The 18036-nt window shown below is 33.4% G+C and overlaps 1 protein-coding gene across 3 annotated transcripts in view; it reads right to left on the reverse strand.

Annotated features, from left to right (window-relative positions):
• LOC145263789 (spectrin beta chain-like) overlaps positions 1–18036 on the reverse strand; it is a 532547-nt gene that overhangs the window by 217471 nt on the left and 297040 nt on the right. For all 3 annotated transcript variants that reach the window (XM_080120846.1, XM_080120847.1, XM_080120845.1), the window contains exons 19-25: positions 14675–14788; positions 11995–12189; positions 10517–10688; positions 8053–8150; positions 6058–6144; positions 4074–4139; positions 2026–2156 (exon numbers count right to left, since the gene is read on the reverse strand). In XM_080120846.1, coding sequence (XP_079976972.1) covers positions 2026–2156; positions 4074–4139; positions 6058–6144; positions 8053–8150; positions 10517–10688; positions 11995–12189; positions 14675–14788 — 863 coding nt within the window. The remainder of the gene's footprint in view (positions 1–2025; positions 2157–4073; positions 4140–6057; positions 6145–8052; positions 8151–10516; positions 10689–11994; positions 12190–14674; positions 14789–18036) is intronic.

Consider the following 18036-nt stretch of genomic DNA (forward strand, 5'->3'; position numbering starts at 1 on the left):
ATAATTATGTCAGCCTCTTTAAGAACTTGGTTCTTATTGTTGAGCACTTTACAGTTGAAATAAAAGTTACTTAAGCTTGTATGCATAGATCATGTTATAATTATTAGATCAATATGGACGGACGTCTCGACATTTAAAAATAAATGTTTAAATTTCAACAATATTTCTCGCGGTTAAAGTTGGCCGTGCGAGTTTGTTTCTTACTAATGGAGTCAGAAATGGCTTCGTGGCCAGGTTTAGAATCTCCCGATCGGTGGTCATTATGACACCCTGCACTGATGATTCCCAAAAGGATGAAACACTAGTGTCTGTAGGTATTTAAAAATTATTATAGTAATAATCATATATATATGATAAATAGAGAATTACCTCTATAATAAATATGAAATTAAAATATCATATTTAAGCATATTTTATGACTTGGTAATGCTGGGTGGCCTTCTAGTTTTAATATAAAGATATTTTATACAGTGTGGAACAATAAAATTGTAAGCCTAGAAAAGACGACATGATTCCATTTCCATTCGACAAAAAAATAGTTTTCTTTTTTGTTGCAGACCATCTACTTACTAGTTAGCCAGTTGTGTTCAAATCCCAAGAGCAATAGGAACCTTCTATCATGCCTGGAAGTGACACAATGTTCAAGAAGTGAAACTAGAGATGCGCCGCTGTACAACTCATGCTCTCTACCGATCCAAGTTATGACAACAGGACCATCGCCATCGTCCTTAAAATGCATCACTGCATTGCCACAAATAACAGGGATGTGCCCAGGATGATGAAAAAGTTTCTGGCTACGGTTATGGTTTTTAGTGTGGTTTCAAGTGAGGGCCATATCATACCACTTCACATCTCTGAAGTTTTTTTTTTTTTTTTTTTTTTTTTACATGGTGGTCACCACTTATCAAGGCCCGGAAGCCACTCAGGGGTAAGGGTTATTGCAAGTACAGTACGTTAGTGTGGAGATTTAATGAAGTGTTTACTTAAGGGGGCAGTTCATCAGGAACTTGTTTACGTTGGACTTTAAGACATCCAGGTTGTAGTCAGGTGGGAAGCAGGCAGACGGAACAGAGTTCCATAGGCGTGCAGTTCTAAGAAAGGAGCTTTGTTCATGGAATCTACGTTTTGATTTAGGCACAGATAAAGAGTGGGGAAAATTTTAGACAGTGGATTCAGCTAGACGGGTGTTTTTCATGAAAGATTAGCGAGGGGTTACCAGAGATTGGAGTTCAGATGAGCACCTGCCATGGAAATAATGATAAAACAAAGATAGGCTCGCAACGTCTCTTCTGTGGGAGAGAGGTTGCAGGGAAGAGAAAAGGGCATCCCCCACTAAGCCACGAAGTCTATTTTGTACTCTGTCAAGGCATGATAGGCTGTTTTTAGAAGCTCCTGCCCAGATGACTTGAAAGTCAACACCAAAGTGTACCTAGATGTGCTGAAGAATATGGTGATCCCTGGTGCAATCAGGTGGCAGACCCTAAGTGTGACAGCAGGACTCGACATAAACCCACAAGTCCAAAGAGACCCAGGCTTGGCTTCAAAAGGAGTGCTACGACTTTGTGCCCTTCTCTCACTGGCCCCTTTTCTCCTCCGACCGGAACCCGCAGGATACTTCATTTGGTCATACATTGAGAACATCACTAACATGATCTCCCACAACACCAAACCCAGCTTAATCACCACCATCTGCCAAGTATTCGCCGAACTCCCGCTGCTGCTTGTTGGAAAGGCACGGACCCGTATCGAGGCAGTGATTGAGGCTGAAGACGGCTACATTGAATAGATGTCAGCTTTTACCATATAATCAAATTACCTGAATTGATTTTTTTCAATAAAAGTTTTAAAATAAAACTGTAGTGTTTTCTTTAGGATGACAACTTTATCATTCCATCCCGTATATTGTTAGACAAGGATTTTAAAAAATTAGAAAAAAAAATTTTTTTAGTGTATTCTGTTTTCTATGTTTAAAAAGACTACTACTATTTTTTTTTGGGGGGGGGGGGGTCATTATTATATACTAACCGATCGACGATAAGTTTTTGACGAGCAGCAACTTTGTCCTTTTGACTGCTTCCAGACTTGAGAATTTCAGCAGCCAAAGTATTGATTGAATCCAGACGACTTCGGTTGGCAGCAAGGCTTGTTAATAGACTCTGCAGAAAACAAAGTAGATTTTCAGAAAATAACTTGAGACAAATATATATATAAGATTAAAAAAAAAAAAAATTATGAAAAGTGGAAGCTTACTGAAATTACAATTTTTTTCTTAAACTGGAAATAAAATTAACACATCCGCCGCAGTAATAAATATATAATTATGAGTAGAACAAGATTTCTTGGAGCAAAGAGTCTGGTATCAATTGTGAAACCCGTTTGCTAAAATTTACACAAATTTAATAACATTATTTCTGAGTCAGAAGAAAAAAAGAAATAACAATTAGGAAATATCTTTGCTCATCTAATAAAAACTAAACTAAAACAAAATTTTAGTTTTAAACTGGTGTTTGCCATCCCCATCAAATGAAAAAAAAACGAAAATAAAGAAAAAACTGTTTGATGTCCCCGTTACAGAAAGACAATATCATATACAAAAAAATCATGTAAATTGATAAAGTAATTTTATTTTTATAAAGAAAAACATTTGAAAGTAAATTTGTATTTTTTCCTATGCCATCCTCCTTATGTTAAGAATGACTTTCTAAAACCTCAATTTGAAGTCGTCTCTCTTGTTTCTTGGATGCATTTTCAAGATAGCGTTGCTAGATCATCGCTCATAGTTTAACCATAAAATTTGATCTTTTTAAAAAATTAAACTACCTGATCAATTACATGATTTTTGGTGTACAATATTTTCTTTCCATAATAGGTACGTATATCATACATACTTTTTCTTCATTTTTGCTATTCCATGAGGAGATGGAGATTCTGAACATGCATAAAAAAAATTTAATATTTGATTTCAGTATTACCCATCATGCACCAGTGCGAATGAAGGTTAAATATTATTATACCAAACCTGAGTCAATTAACGCTCATTTCTCCCAAGGTTTTATTTTTCCTATAAACCTTAATGAAACAAATTACTTGCTAAAATATACCTTAGTTCTCAGTTCTTAGGTTTTGTTTGAGAAAAATAGAAATTCTGTCTCAATTTTTCAAAGCTGTAAATTGTAATTAAGTCACTTATCTCTTTTTTTTTTTTATTATATATATATATATATACATATATATACTTTAAATTTACTTTGATGTTATCCTTATACCTCATCTTTTGGCCACCCTGGCCACGCTTTCCCTCAACAAGCTGAGAGTAGAAAATCTGTTTTGGGAGGCGGAGATCCGGCATTCGGACAACATGACATGTCCATCTGAGCTGGTGTTGAGCAATAGTTGCGGTGATAGTAGGAATGTCAGCCTCACTCAGGACGCTGGTGTTGGTGCGTCGCTCCTTCCAACTGATTCTGAGGATTTTTCGGAGGCATCTTTAGTGGTACGTCTCCAGGGTTTTTACGTGCCTCCCATATGTGGTCCAGGTCTCCGATCCATAGAGAAGAGTGGGCAGCAAGACAGCTTTATATACCATGATTTTGGTCTTTGCCAGAAGGTCACGGTTCTCAAATACTCTCTTCCTTAGCCTTGAGAAAGCCCCACTGGCACAGCTGAGACGGTGTTGTATTTCATCATCTATGTTGGCTTTTGATGACATCAAAGTAAATTTAAAGCAGTTTCACATGGACCTTGAGACATGGGGGGACGTGGCTGGGAGCAGGTTGGCATGGAGGAGCGCTGTCCATGAAGGTGCTGCGCTTTATAGCAGTGACCTAAATCAAGCTGCTGAGGATAAATGCAAGCACAGAAAGGACAGATTATCAACCAGACACACCCAACCCCACCCCACCACCTTTATCTGCCCAAATTGCACAAGAAAAATTGGGTCTAAGATTGGGCTCTATGCTCACCTGAGGACCCACAGAAGCCACAACGGAGGACAGTCTTACTCGGACACGAGTGACCACCGATGATGATGATGATATATATATATATATATATATATATGTATATTTACTTACTTCATAATTGTTCTTAACAGCAGCGATATTGTCCGAAAGGCTTTCTTTACTTTGTAGTATTTGCTCCTAAAATTAGAAAATAAAATCATAAATAATTTAAAATGACACCATTAAAACATACACAGAAATGATTAAAAGAAACGTAATGATTCCTTTTTATTTCTTGTGATCATTACAAAACGATGATCAAAAACAACATAAGAATTTCCTGTATACAGTACAATTGTGATACTGTTGGATATTTAGATTGTGTATACAGAGAAATCATTTCACAAAAAACATCTACCTGCAAGAACAGTAAAATAATTATCAAATGTACCAAAAGGTCATTTGAATAGCAAGCCAAGCAGTGTTGCCCCCTCCACAAGTGAAAAATTTACTTTCATTATAATTAGTGTTTGTGCAAAAGTTTTAAAAATCCAAAACTTGGTTATTAAGAAATGTGTGAACAAATGAACAGATGGACGTTATGGGGGCAATTTTACCCCTATAATGGCCCCTAGGAAGGTAACCAGAGTTATCCCGAAAAATCCATTCGGGCAAAAATTTACTTTCACCATGACTAATGTTTGTGCAAAATATTTTTAAAAAATCCAAGGCATAGTTATTGAGAAAAGTGCAAACAAACGAACAGGAGTAAATTACTAAGTCCAATCCCTCCTTTGTCGGGTGACCAAAAATTATGAAGCTTGCTCAATTGCCAAGCTTGATCAATTGCCAAAAAGCAGAGAAGATAAACATGTTTGAAAGAGAATTTTTGGCAAAAGATTACACAAGTGTAATCAAAGTCAGGTTAATCCAGTAAAACGATAGTCACTGAATAAAACAATAACAATGCCATCTCAAAAGAGGCGTTTTAAGTGTTCACAAGTGGTTACATAACAGAAAAGGATATCGTTGTAGGTTGATGATTTGGGTTCAGAGAAAAATCAACCCGCCAAATTCAGATGTGTGCATCTCTCTCCTAACAACCAACCATCCATAACAGTTACCAACAATAAAGACATGTTATATTTTTCTATATCAGTGCGTCGTCATTCTTTTAAACACGGCAGAAAGGCAACAACACTATTGGCGGCGCTGCCTCGAAGTTTTGGGAGGTGGGGGAGAAAGAGAAAAAGTATAACAAAAGAAAGAGGAAATAGGTTTATTGACAGAACAGTCGTTTGGAAGTGGTTTACAAAGGCACACAAAAGGAAGCTGACATGGGAGTGTTAATCCCTTTGACAGTTATCAATGTGAGAGTTACCAAATATGGCCAGAAGAATTGAGAGATCCATTTTGTTAAATTGTTCATTTATCAAATGTTTCTTTCAGTAAATTGTTTGCATCACACTGTGTGGCTGAAACCACATGATGAATTGCCAAAATAAGCTGAAACAAAAATAGCTGATAGTTGCCAAATCTGCAATTAAGGAAAGCAGAGTTGTTAATTAAACTAGTTTGCCAACTCTCTCAATATATAGTTAAAAAAAAAAAAAAACTATATATAGCAGTTCTCTTTTACGTTCATGTTCCATAAGAAATCAATAGATCTTCATTTTGAGCTGGACTTCCATGAAGTCTGTATTTTTCTTCTCTTTTTCAGTATTTGCTTTTGAGAAATTACTTGCGGTATGTCAAACACAACATCCATAAATTCTTCTGGAGTGATGTCATCTACTGTATTGGAATATATTTTTCCTGATTTAATTCAAATCTCTTTTATGGGTAAATTTTGGTCCTTTCACCATATACAACATATTTCCAATTTTTTTTCTCTACATTTCCAATTTCCCAAAATAACTTATTCTCAAACATTTGGAAAATAACCTATTCTCCTTCTCCGATTTGAAAATTTCCTTTTTTTTTTTTTTTTTTTTCATCCAGGGTTCTGCCCTGCTGAATCAATGACAACCTGTTGAAAATTATCTTGATTTTTCTTGCTGAGAAAATTTTCACATATTTATAGAAATAATATTTTTGGTTATGAATATAAACATACCTTTTCAGACATCCAGGTGTCAAATTCATCACATTGGTTGTAAAAAGAGAAAAGACGTACAGAATCCTCCAACGAAACTTGGCGTGCCTGAAGAATGGAAATAATGATTTATCAATTGTTTAAAAAAAAAAAAAAAAAAAAAAAAAAAAAAAAATTGACAAAATAAATTAATGTATTATACAATGCATGGAAGTAACTGGTAATTGATGGCAAAAAAAATAACTGAAATGAATTTCCTATCTTGGAGATCATTATCAAATGTGAGTCTAAATTTTAAAGAAAATTTGTGTCAACTAAACTCTAAAAAAAAAAAAATAAATAAAAAATAAATAAATAAATAAATAAATAAATACATAAAAATTAAAAAGAAAAAAAGTTCAGGTAGGTAAGAAGTAACTTTTATTGCCTTTGGTAACAGTTATTTTTGCTGTTTTATTTTCACTTCTTTGGAAATTCTTAACAATTGCTTGTTTTTAAATTCAGAATATCCTGAAGAGCACAGAGATCAATTTGTGTTGTCCTGACAGCTGCAGTTGTTTAATAAACTATAAATATTTCTGCTGCTTAGAAACATACAATATTTATAGAAACAGTATTTTTTTTTGGTCATTTCTTTTCATAGTTTTACTCTGAAAATTATACCAAGTTTCATTTAAATTTAATGGGGTTTATTTAGAATTACACTTAGTTAAAAAACAAAAGTACAGAAAAATCTTAATACTATATGTATTTGTCACAGAACAAAGATGCCATATTCCAAAAATCACGTCAGTTACTTAAACAGTTATTTTTTTTAATTAAGAAAATCAAATTTTATGAAGAAGTGAAGAGCAGCAATATTGTTTTAATTGGCCAAAATTCAAGGGTGACAACTATACTACCGATATTTTGTTTGTATTCAAATTAAAAACTTTTTAATCGCTAAAAATCATAAAAATTTGATTTTCTAAATTAAAGAAAAAAAAAAACTTTATCAATTTACATAATTTTTGGAATATGACTTTCGTTCTGTAATGATTTTAATTGTAATAAATACAACAAAGATTTTTCCGTGTTTTTGGGTTTTAATCAAGTGTAATTCTAAATAAATATCCAATTTATTTTCGAAATTTTGATCACATTTCAAAATAGATAAAATGTGAGGTTTTTTTTTTTTTATAAGTGTAAAGAAATGTTCTGAATAGAAAAAATGTTTTGACAGTGAACAATATTCTTTCAATTGAAAATATCAAAACTGCAATTTTGGCCTGTTCGAACATGTTTTCCCTCACATATACACACCCACATACACACACACGCATATACACAGCCTCATACACAGACTCACATTCATGCGCATACACACACCCGAGCTGTGACGTCACTTCCTTTTAAGTGAAAACCAGACATGCGCACCCAGAACACTAACTCCAGTATAAAAGTTAACAACCCCTGTCAACTTCCCTTTTTCGTCCGGACCAGCGTTCGACCTGTTGAGTCGATGAACCGACCGACCGCCCTAACATCACTTTCCCTGCTACTGTAATGTGGGATAAGCGCACATACACTTTATACGCTTTCTCTCTCCATGAACTGGATTGACTTTCTCACTCTATCTCCCCTTCGGCTTTGGTCCATCAACACAGACATGTGCGCGACTCTCTACTGAGCTTAACCCTCTCTTTCTACAGCCGGCTTGCTGCTTCGCGTCTCTCTATTGCATTCCCTTTTCCGTCAACGGCCGAATGAACACGTGTACACCCAAGACTTTCATTTCTCAACAGAAAATAAACGACATGTTTATTTTATTCCAGCATTTGAGTTCCTTGTTTCCTTCATTCAATTCGTTTCATTATTTTTTCTTGTAGCGAGTTAGAGTATTTATATTCTGGTCCACAACAGGCCATTGAAGAATAAAATTACAATATCTTTTAGGTAGACCACATGTTTGACATGCATTATCTAAATTTCTATTGAAAAAAAAAAAAAACACAAGCAAAAAACAAAAACACTTACATGCGCCAACTTCTTTAGTTTTGTATAAGTGAATTGAATTTGTTTCTGTCGACTTTCCACGTTGTCTTTGTCGAAATGAAGATTTGCTTTGGAACGGACTGTCAAGAAGAAGAAAAAAATATTAATGCAGTTTGCTTGAAGCATTGTTTCATGTGTACATAACGGTATTTTGTAAAAAGCAATACAATGCAGAGGTGTAATGGAGAGGCACAAACTGAAGAATGTGGTTCTTCTTCATTATTGTAGTGAAATTCGAAAATTAAAATTTGGAAGTTAAAGTGAAACCAATGATATCTACTCAATTGTCATGTCACAGTAATGAACATATCCAAAAACTAAGAAAAACGATAAGGTTGAAAATTAATTATTAATGAAAACAGTTTTCAAGAACAATTAGCGAAAAATGAAGTTCTGTTAAATTGGTCAAAGATTTTCAGTTTTCAGAAAATATTTACCTCCCTTTTATTACAATCATCAAATTTGTAATTTTTGGATATGTTCATTACTGTGGCATGACAATTCAGTAGATATCATTGATTTCACTTGAAATTCTATATTTCAATTTTCAAAAAATTAAAAAATGAAAATCATGTTTGGGGATTGACTTTTTGTAGCAAAAGGAATGTATATTTATATGCTCTGAAGGCAATAATATATCTTCATTGAGCTTATTATTCCTAACAATTTTGACTATTTTATAACGGATACATAAAAAATATTTTTATATTCACTAACATATATAGATATATGATAATAAAAGGATGAAAAATCCGACGATATGAATTTAAAATTGAAAGAAAGAAACAAAAAAAGGAATCATCACTTCATTTCACAAGAAACTCTTGCAGAATGGTGCTCATAACTTCGCATATTCGCCTTTCAAGTTCTTTTAAATTTCTGGGTTTGGTTAAGTAGACTTTCTCTTTTAAAAGAAAAAAAAAGTCGCACTGCATTAAGTCAGGATTTCTGGCCAGCCATCTGTGTGAGGACTCATCCATCTTCCACGGAATTGAGTATTTAGCCATTTACAAGCAATAATAGCAAAGTGTGGAGGAGCTCCATCTCGCATAAAAATCAAATCTTCAATATTTTTCCAAGCACTAATAATTGGCCAAATTTCATGTCTCAACATAGTGAGGTATCTTCTCATATTCATTTATTGTATATATATATATATATATATATATATTTCCCCAAAAACCTCTGGTCTTGATGGAGGGGAGACTAAAACTTGCTATGGTTTCAAATGATCTGAAAAAACAAGAGGAAACTTGATTCCAAATATTTCTCATATGTTATATCTCCTCTCTTTTAGAAAAAGGGTACATTATGAATATCTCCAGTATCAAATAATCTGTACACACTGTTAAATTTACTTTATGTATGAAAACCAAAGAAGGGAGATATAACATATGAGAAACATTTGGAATCAAATCACGCCTTGCTGTTATTTCAGATCATTTGAAACCATAGCAACAAGTTTTAGTCTCCCCGCCATCAAGGCCAGAGGTTTTGAGGAAATATCAGATATTTTCTAATTCATATGCACAACTAGGAAAACAAATGACTATGATTAAAACATTTTATAGCTGTACAAAAGTGCCAAAAATAGGCTTTGGGTGATCCCCTTAATGTGCGACGTTAAGGACAAATGTCACATAGCCCACTAGACAATTCAAATAATCACCTTTCCAATACACCTTCATTTGTTAAATTCTGATTAATAGTAACTGAGATTCAGAACTTATAAAATTGCCAAAAATACATATATACATACTGGTAGTCAAATTGAATATTGAAATGCTCATATCTTTGGTTCTATGGGATGAAATTACATGATAATTTGAAGGCTTTTTGAAAACTATAATACTATTCTATAGTTAAACTTGGTAAAATAGAACCTTCATTTTCAAACCAATAAAATATATCCAAATTTGCGTCCATTTGTATATATAGTGTCCTGCAGGCTAGCTTCAGTTTTGCTGCTTCAGTTGTCTCTCCTGTGGCCTTGCCAGACTACAAATATATATATATATATATATATATATATATATATCTTCTGAGCAAAAGACAGATTTAAGGTTTCATCTCTGCTGGCCCTGCTCATGTCATAGTAGCCAAAACTTTTAGTAATCTTGTGTTCAGTTGGAAGTAATGTTTTTTGATTGCATGTCTCATTCGATAAAAAAAAAAAAAATTGTTTGTTTTAAACCTCAGAGATTTAATTTTATTTGGAAGAAAAATTCATTTGTTACAGCACTGACCAACACCACATGATCGACACTACAGCCAGTGATTAATATCAAGCACTGAGAGAGATAAAGAATCAGGACCTATACAGTGAATGCACACAAACACTAGTTTCAATTAGGTGCTGTAACCAGGATCAACTGTAAAATAAGATAAAGCAGATTTTGACACAACAAAAATTTGTTTAAAAATTTGTTACAAATGATTTCCTAACCCGAAGGCGTTCGGTGTAAAGAAGATTTCTTCTCTTTGACTGGTTTCCGTCCAATTTCTACACAACGAGGCTGGATTTCTTTGACATAATTCATGGGGACGTATAGGCCGGTTTGGTCACTCTTCATCACCCACCACCATTCTTCATTCACTTTCTTTATCAGATCTGCTTCCTGAAATTTAAAATATTTTTTTCAAACCTCTTTTTATTTTTTTCTTTAAAGATTCTGAAAAAGTAGAATTTCATTTCAGACCTAAAATGAATTACATTCTTCATTTTTAAAACAAGTATTTCTTCGGTGAAGACATTTTTGCCGGTAATAAATAAAATGGAACCCTAACCAAACATGAATGATCACTAAAACAGCATACACACATTTGTAAGACACATACATACACTCTGCAAGATAACACTAGTGTTGGGACGATTAATCAGAATCGGGAATTGGAACTTTTGGGGGTATCAGAATCAGAAAAATTTGTGCTTATTTCCCAATGGCAAAAACTGTTCTTTCAATTGTTTTTTATTTGATTTTGTTGAAAGCAAAATTTCCTACTGCTGGAAATAATGATAAAATAATAATTATTCATTGACTTTAAACTACCAGTAAAACTAAAATCTGTGGATCAAGTTAGATTTTATGTCTGTGAAAATATCTGCACATTTAACATGTGTTTTTATGGTAATCATGAAAAATAACTTAATAGTTAAATATTTGGAAATTTATAAAGACTCGAAATCGTATTGGAATCAGGAAAAATATTGGAATCGTCCCATCACTAGATAACAAAAGCACACACACTAAAACAACACATTTGTATGCACAAATACACATGGTCAGACAACATGCAAAAACAAATCCTGCAAATGCATGCATGAGAAAATGTTATTAGTCTTTCTCTGCTCTACCAAATTTTAATCTCTGGTAAGACACTCACAGCAAGAACACATCTTACAACTGCAAAGAAGTTTACTTTCTTTCCTCCCCCATGTGAGTAACATCATATGGACTTTCCATCAGAGATTTTTTTTTCAAAAACTTTCCAGAAGATTGCTTCCTAAATTCTTAGTGTAGGCAACCGAAAAATACAATCGCAAATTAACTGGGATCTCTATCGAGTCATGGCTAACAGAACGATAGCATGCTACTCCCGTGAAATAAAGGATTTCGTTCAAAATTCCGTCCAAATTCCAGAGTTCAACAGAAACACCCCCATGAAGTAAATAAAGAGTTCTATTTGAAATTCCATCCAAATTAACCAAGTTTAATCGAAACATTCCCCGAGTTTGATCTGAAAAAGGTCGGAGGTTACAGCGACTGAAATGTTGTGAAACTTACACTGGAGATGAGAACAGTAGTCAAAAAAAAAAAAAAACATAATATGAATAACCAAGCCTCATCTAAAAAATTCAGAAATGCAGCAAAAGAAGTAGATTACAATGCACGGACGCATACGATTTACGAAAAACAAACTCACTTCTCCTTTGTTAATGAAGGTACCATCTTGCTTATTAGTATAACCAAACTGAGCTCGGACACGAGGAATCTGTCTCAGAATCGGGACTTCTTTTTCAACCAATTCTTCCTTTTCTTCTTCCTCCTCATCAATCACATCCAAATCGGAATCGCTTTGCCCATTTTCCACAGGCTTGCTGAATTTCTCCGGTGAAATCTAGAAAATAAAAACAGAGACTAGAATTCATGCCTTCTCAGAAAGTTATTTCTTATTATTTATAATTGAATGAGTCTTGAACCCAGATACCAAGTCATGATGGTAAACTTGGATCATCTCACATTATAAATGCAAAACTTCATTTGCACACTTTACCACAATCGCATAATAAGGATGAGATGGCATGAAAGAATATAAGTTGCAATCACATAAATATAGAACAGATAAGAAATTGGAATGGATTTGAGTAACCGAGAGCAGGTCCGCAGAAATTGAAATGGATTTGAAATTAAATTTTTCTTTTTACAATTTCATTTCAAATCCATCGTAATTCTTTAAACTTAATAATGTAGAGCCAATATTAATATTTTAATGTTTTTAAAATATAAAAAAACTCTGTATTTCAAAAATATTTTCAGACATACAGTGAGGAAGTTGAATATGAAGACAGTTTCAAAAAGTGAGAAATCACTTTATCTTTTAAGGGTGGTGTTTATTTGGTAATTGTGGCCTGGTAGACCAACGCAAAACCTACCTTAAAAAACTTGTTTTCTATCGGTTTTCGGGTATGCTGAAAACGAATACGGCATTTGAATTTTCCGCAAATACGTATTTTTCCAGGTATTAAACAATGTAATTCTAATTCTTTGTTATAAGTGGTGGCTATTGTTGCATGCGCATATTTTTACTTAATACCTGGAAAAATACCAGGCCAGAATAAACACCACTCCTAAAAAAAGATGGCCATAAAGTCGGTGCTCATTTTACATTAAATTGATATAGAAAAGTGATCCCCTATTTTTTGAAACTACAATTTCTTCATATCTTGAAAACTACTCATTTCCTGGAATTCTAAATGTTATTTATGGTTTCAGCACTTTCGAAAACCTATAAAAGTGGTAATTTTAAAAGATTTTTTTTTGAGGGTGGAAAGATACTGCATTTTATGGCTGTAAAAAAAAGTGTCAAAAATATGCGGATGATCCCCTTAATGTGCGACATTAAGGCAAATGTCACAGAGTACGCTACACAATTCAGGTCATTACTTTTCCAATGAACTTTCATTTATTAAATTCTGATCAATAGTTGCTGAGATTTTGAACTTATAAAATTGCCAAAAAAGGTGGTGTGTGTGTGTGTGTCTATATATATATATATATATATATATATATATATATAGATATACCTATACTTGTAGCCAAATCGAATGTTGAAATGCAACTAACTTTTGGTTTTATAGGACAAAACTACATGAAAATTTGCAGGCTTTTTGAAGATTATAATACTATTCTATGGTTTAAATTTTATACCAATTGGTAAAAAAAAAACCTATATTTTCAAACCAATAAAATATGCCCAAATTTGCCTACATTTGTATATATAGTGCCGAAGCAGGCAGCTCTAGTTTTGCTGCTTTGGTTGTATCTCCTGTGGCCTTGCCAGACCACTAATATATATATATATATGCACATGCCCTTACTTCACTGGCAGCGTTGGTCATGTTAGTAAAGGTTTTTTTGTTTACATAAAATACATTTACAATAAGATTTTTACAAAAATAAAAATAAATAAATAATGGGTTAATTATATTCTCTGATCATTAATAAATACTAAAAATTGGTTAATTTCCTAAATTTAGGTGAATATTCATGTGAAGGGAGGAGTCAAAATGTTTATACATTCTGGGGATCAACTATTCATTTTGCACCAACATATATATATATATATATATAAATCATTTATTTAAAAACTATGTTACATATTTCAGAGACATACTGTGATTTCATTGAGGTGTATAAACCTTTAAAAAGCTGTTAAAAATCATTCAACTCATCAGCTACTCACAAAATGAAAGCAAATCGATTTGCTTTCATTTAATGAGCAGCTGATGATTTGAATAGATTTAATGGTGTTGAGGAGGTCAATCCACCTCTATACAACCATTGTATGTCTCTGAAATATGTAATTTTTATTTTAATAAGTAATTTGTATTTTAGCTCTCACATTTGCGATTGAGCATTTTACTGATTTCTTATTAACATATCCTGACACCATATATATATATATATATATATATATAAAATGGGTTAAGAAATTCCAACAAAAGAAAGATATATATTTAAATAAGGGGGTAGTCACCAACAATGTATTTTTTAACATTATTCTATTATTCCGTTTCTTGGTTTTTCATTGAGAATTATGTTTAGATCATTGTAATAATGTTTTTAAATCATTGAAATCGTTTTAGGCGTTCTGTGAAGCGTCCTATCCAGAAATCGTTTCAGGCATTCTGTGAAGCATCCTCTCCAGAAATTATTTTATGTTTTTGTGGAGTATTCTGTCAAATAAATTTCCTTGTAAATGTTAATTTACAGTCTTGATTTTATATATATATATATATATATATATATATATATATATATATATATATATATATATATATATATACATACACACGCATACTTACATACATACATACACTTACATTGTGTTCACTGGCAGCTTTGGTCATAAGAACTGATAATTCTCGGAGACGTTCAATTTCATTATTGAAGGCATCAATTTCTTTAATGATTCTCTGATGTCTGCTGAGAAGAGCCTGCAAATGAAAAATTCAGTTTTGGTTTAGAGAAAAAAAAAATAAATCAAATAAAAACTCACTGAAGCATTTAAGTAATACTAGGTACACAAGATTCCTTGAATTTCAATTTTTATTTACAACACCATTTTTCTTTAAAACACAAGCCTTAAATTTTAGACATTTTCTATAAAGAAAAAAATTGTAATAGATTTTTACCAAAATTGGCATAAGTATTCAACGCATAATATTTAGTGTTGCATTTAGACTTTACAATATGACAATAGCGACAAGAGAGAACTTGACTGCCTACGAGACACGGTCTTCAAGTATCTAAAGTTTCTCTGTACAAGGGTTTGTCAGGACAACCTGACAAGAGGATACTTTTCCGTACAAGTAAACCCTGACTAAATATTCCAAATAAAATAGTATTAGAAGCCGGGCCAAGATCATAGTGTAGTATCTGTTCTGATGCTATACTTCATCTTTTCTGTTCTTAGTTAGTGAAGGAGAAATCCTTTATGACCGAGACAATTCTTATTTTTGTTCCGATCCAGAGTGCCCGTTTTGGAGGAGCTGGACTTCCCCACATTAAGAACTGACCTTGTGTCTAACTCTGCCATTGTGGGGAGGCAAGTAAATATAAACAGTATTAGAAGCCCAAATAAAATCCCCTCGATATGGCTTCCCTACACAGGTTTATAAAACAATTGGTGAACCTCCTCCAAGTGATGTTGCCTAAAGTAACAACACTAAGCGTGATAATCCACCAGTCTAGATGAATTTTTGTCCTAGAATCCAGTAAGACATAGAAACCAAAAGAATAGTAAAATTGATATTCTTGATTTTTTTTACTAACTTAACATTTGAGAGATAAATGAGAACTGCAATGGAAAATTTGAATATTTACGCATCTCATATTGTTATATACTGGGTGATATGGCCCTGACGTATCACCCAGTATGTTAGAACCAGAAAGAGACCTCTGGATTTTTGAGAACTTCGACTCAAGTAAAAATTTAAAACCGTCCTATTCGATGAATTGATTTTACCCATTCTGGATAGGGTATATTCTTCTTGTTGATTATATTATATTTTTTATTAAAATAGTTAAAACCAAAAGACCTCATCAGACAACTTAATAGTTGCTTTCCGCAGAAGATAAAAGGACTGCTTTCTTCTGTGAAAAGCAACCATTTATTAAGTTGTCTGACGAGGATCTTTGGTTTTAACCAACCATTTGTCTGAAACATTAGCATGTCCAGTGTCACAACCATGTAAATTTGTTCATATTAATAAAAATATATCTTGCTCTTCTTTTATTGAGTACTCTTTAATAACCTCATTAAATTCATTAGTTATCACTCTTAAACCTTTAACATGGAATATATACACACACACATATATATATATATATATATATATATATGCTAATTGTTTAAATTATTCATATACATATTCTATATATAAAAAAAAGAAAAAGAAAAAAACAATGACATCTGAAAAATGTTTCCGAGACAAAAAGAAATTTATCAGCCAAGATGCAACTGATCTGAAGAAACTAATTACTGGATCACCGAAGTTAAGCAACATTAAACTTTGTCAGCACTAAATAGGTGACCATTTGAGACTTCCATATGCTCTCCGCTTATCTCAGCAGTGTTTCCCATCGTCCTAGACTTCTCCTTGCCACTGAACTCCAAATTACACACGCAGGGGTATCCTTTGTCTTTCGAGACTGAAATGAGACATGGAATGTAAACAAGTGTTTTATAGCTGGTCTATATGACTACTGTGACATATGTATATATATACAGGTTTTAACATCATGAATGTTCATATAACGTCCATTGCTTGTCTCTAGTGTTCATGCACATGAATATCTTTTTAACAGTGTGTATAACTAGGGACAATGCTAACTTACAGTCTTTACCAACAGCACAGATAACATTTTCGGTGTGGACACCAGCATACGACACATACCTTTTCAAAGTTTCTTTTGTGCTTCCTGCAATTAAAGATGCTTTTCATTCGAAAATGCAAATGACAAGACATGAATTAAATTATTTATTTTCATGTTGGGTCTCTTTTTGGAGCTTGGCACGCTTTATCTAAGTCTAAATTCTGCTATCTTGCCACTTTGACTTTCAAGGACATCAGAAAAAGATATCTCACTACTGATGCAATTCTCTATCTGTATAAAAGCCAAGTACGTCCAAAGATGGAGTACTGCTGCCACATCTGGGCTGAAGCTTAAAAAAAACAGCCTATGCTGCCTTGACAAAGTACAAAATAGACTTCGTGGCTTAGTGAGGGATACTCTCTTCTCTTCCTTGCAACCTCTCTCCCACAGAAGAGACGTTGTGAGCCTGTTTTTGTTTTATCGTTATTTCCATGGCAAGTGCTCATTCGAGCTCCAATCTCTGGTTCCCCCCTCGCCAATCCTTCATGATAAACAGCCGTCTAGCTGAAACCACTGTCAGTAATTTCCCCCACTCTTTATCTGTGCCTAAAGCCAAACGTAGATTCCATGAGCAAAGCTTCTTTCTTAGAACTGCACGCCAGTGGAACTCTGCCACTTGCCTGTTTCCCACCTGATTACAACTTGGACGTCTTCAAGTCCAACATAAACAAATTCCTGATTAATCGCCGCCTTAAGTAAGACGCTTTATCAAATCTCCAATATCAACTATTACTACGATATTATCCCATTGATTATTGTACACAAAATAACCCTTATCCCTGAGTGGCTTACGGGCCTTGATAAGTGGTGATCCTCATGTAAAAAAAAAAAAGTCCAAACCCTGGAACAAAAGATCCACGTATGTTCGCTAAAGCATTAGATACCAAACTAATTACTCTTAATTATTCACCATCCTTTGATGTCACCAATTAATCATCTTTATTGTTTATCTAAATTCCTGTTTATGTTAGTTATGAAAACTAAAATTCTTTATAAATGGTCACCAAGTTATCATTCCTAGTATCTATTTGAACAAATATTTCATCTTTAAATACCTAATCCACTCAGATAACATTCTTTCAGTTATTCAAGCATTCCTTTTTGTTATCGAAACTCATCTAGCTGAAAACACTATCCCCCCCACTCTTTATCTGTGCCGAAACCTAAACGCAGATTCCATAAACAAAGCTTCTTTCTTAGAACTGCACGCCTGTGGAATTGTCTTCCGTTTTCCTGCTTTCTGGCTGACAACAATATGGTTGTGTTCAAGTCTAACGTAAATAAGTTCTTGATGAGCCGTTCCATA

The sequence above is a fragment of the Euprymna scolopes genome, chromosome 39 (assembly GCF_053919585.1).
Source record: "Euprymna scolopes isolate OS-2025 chromosome 39, ASM5391958v1, whole genome shotgun sequence".
Classification (NCBI taxonomy): Eukaryota; Metazoa; Mollusca; class Cephalopoda; order Sepiida; family Sepiolidae; genus Euprymna; species Euprymna scolopes.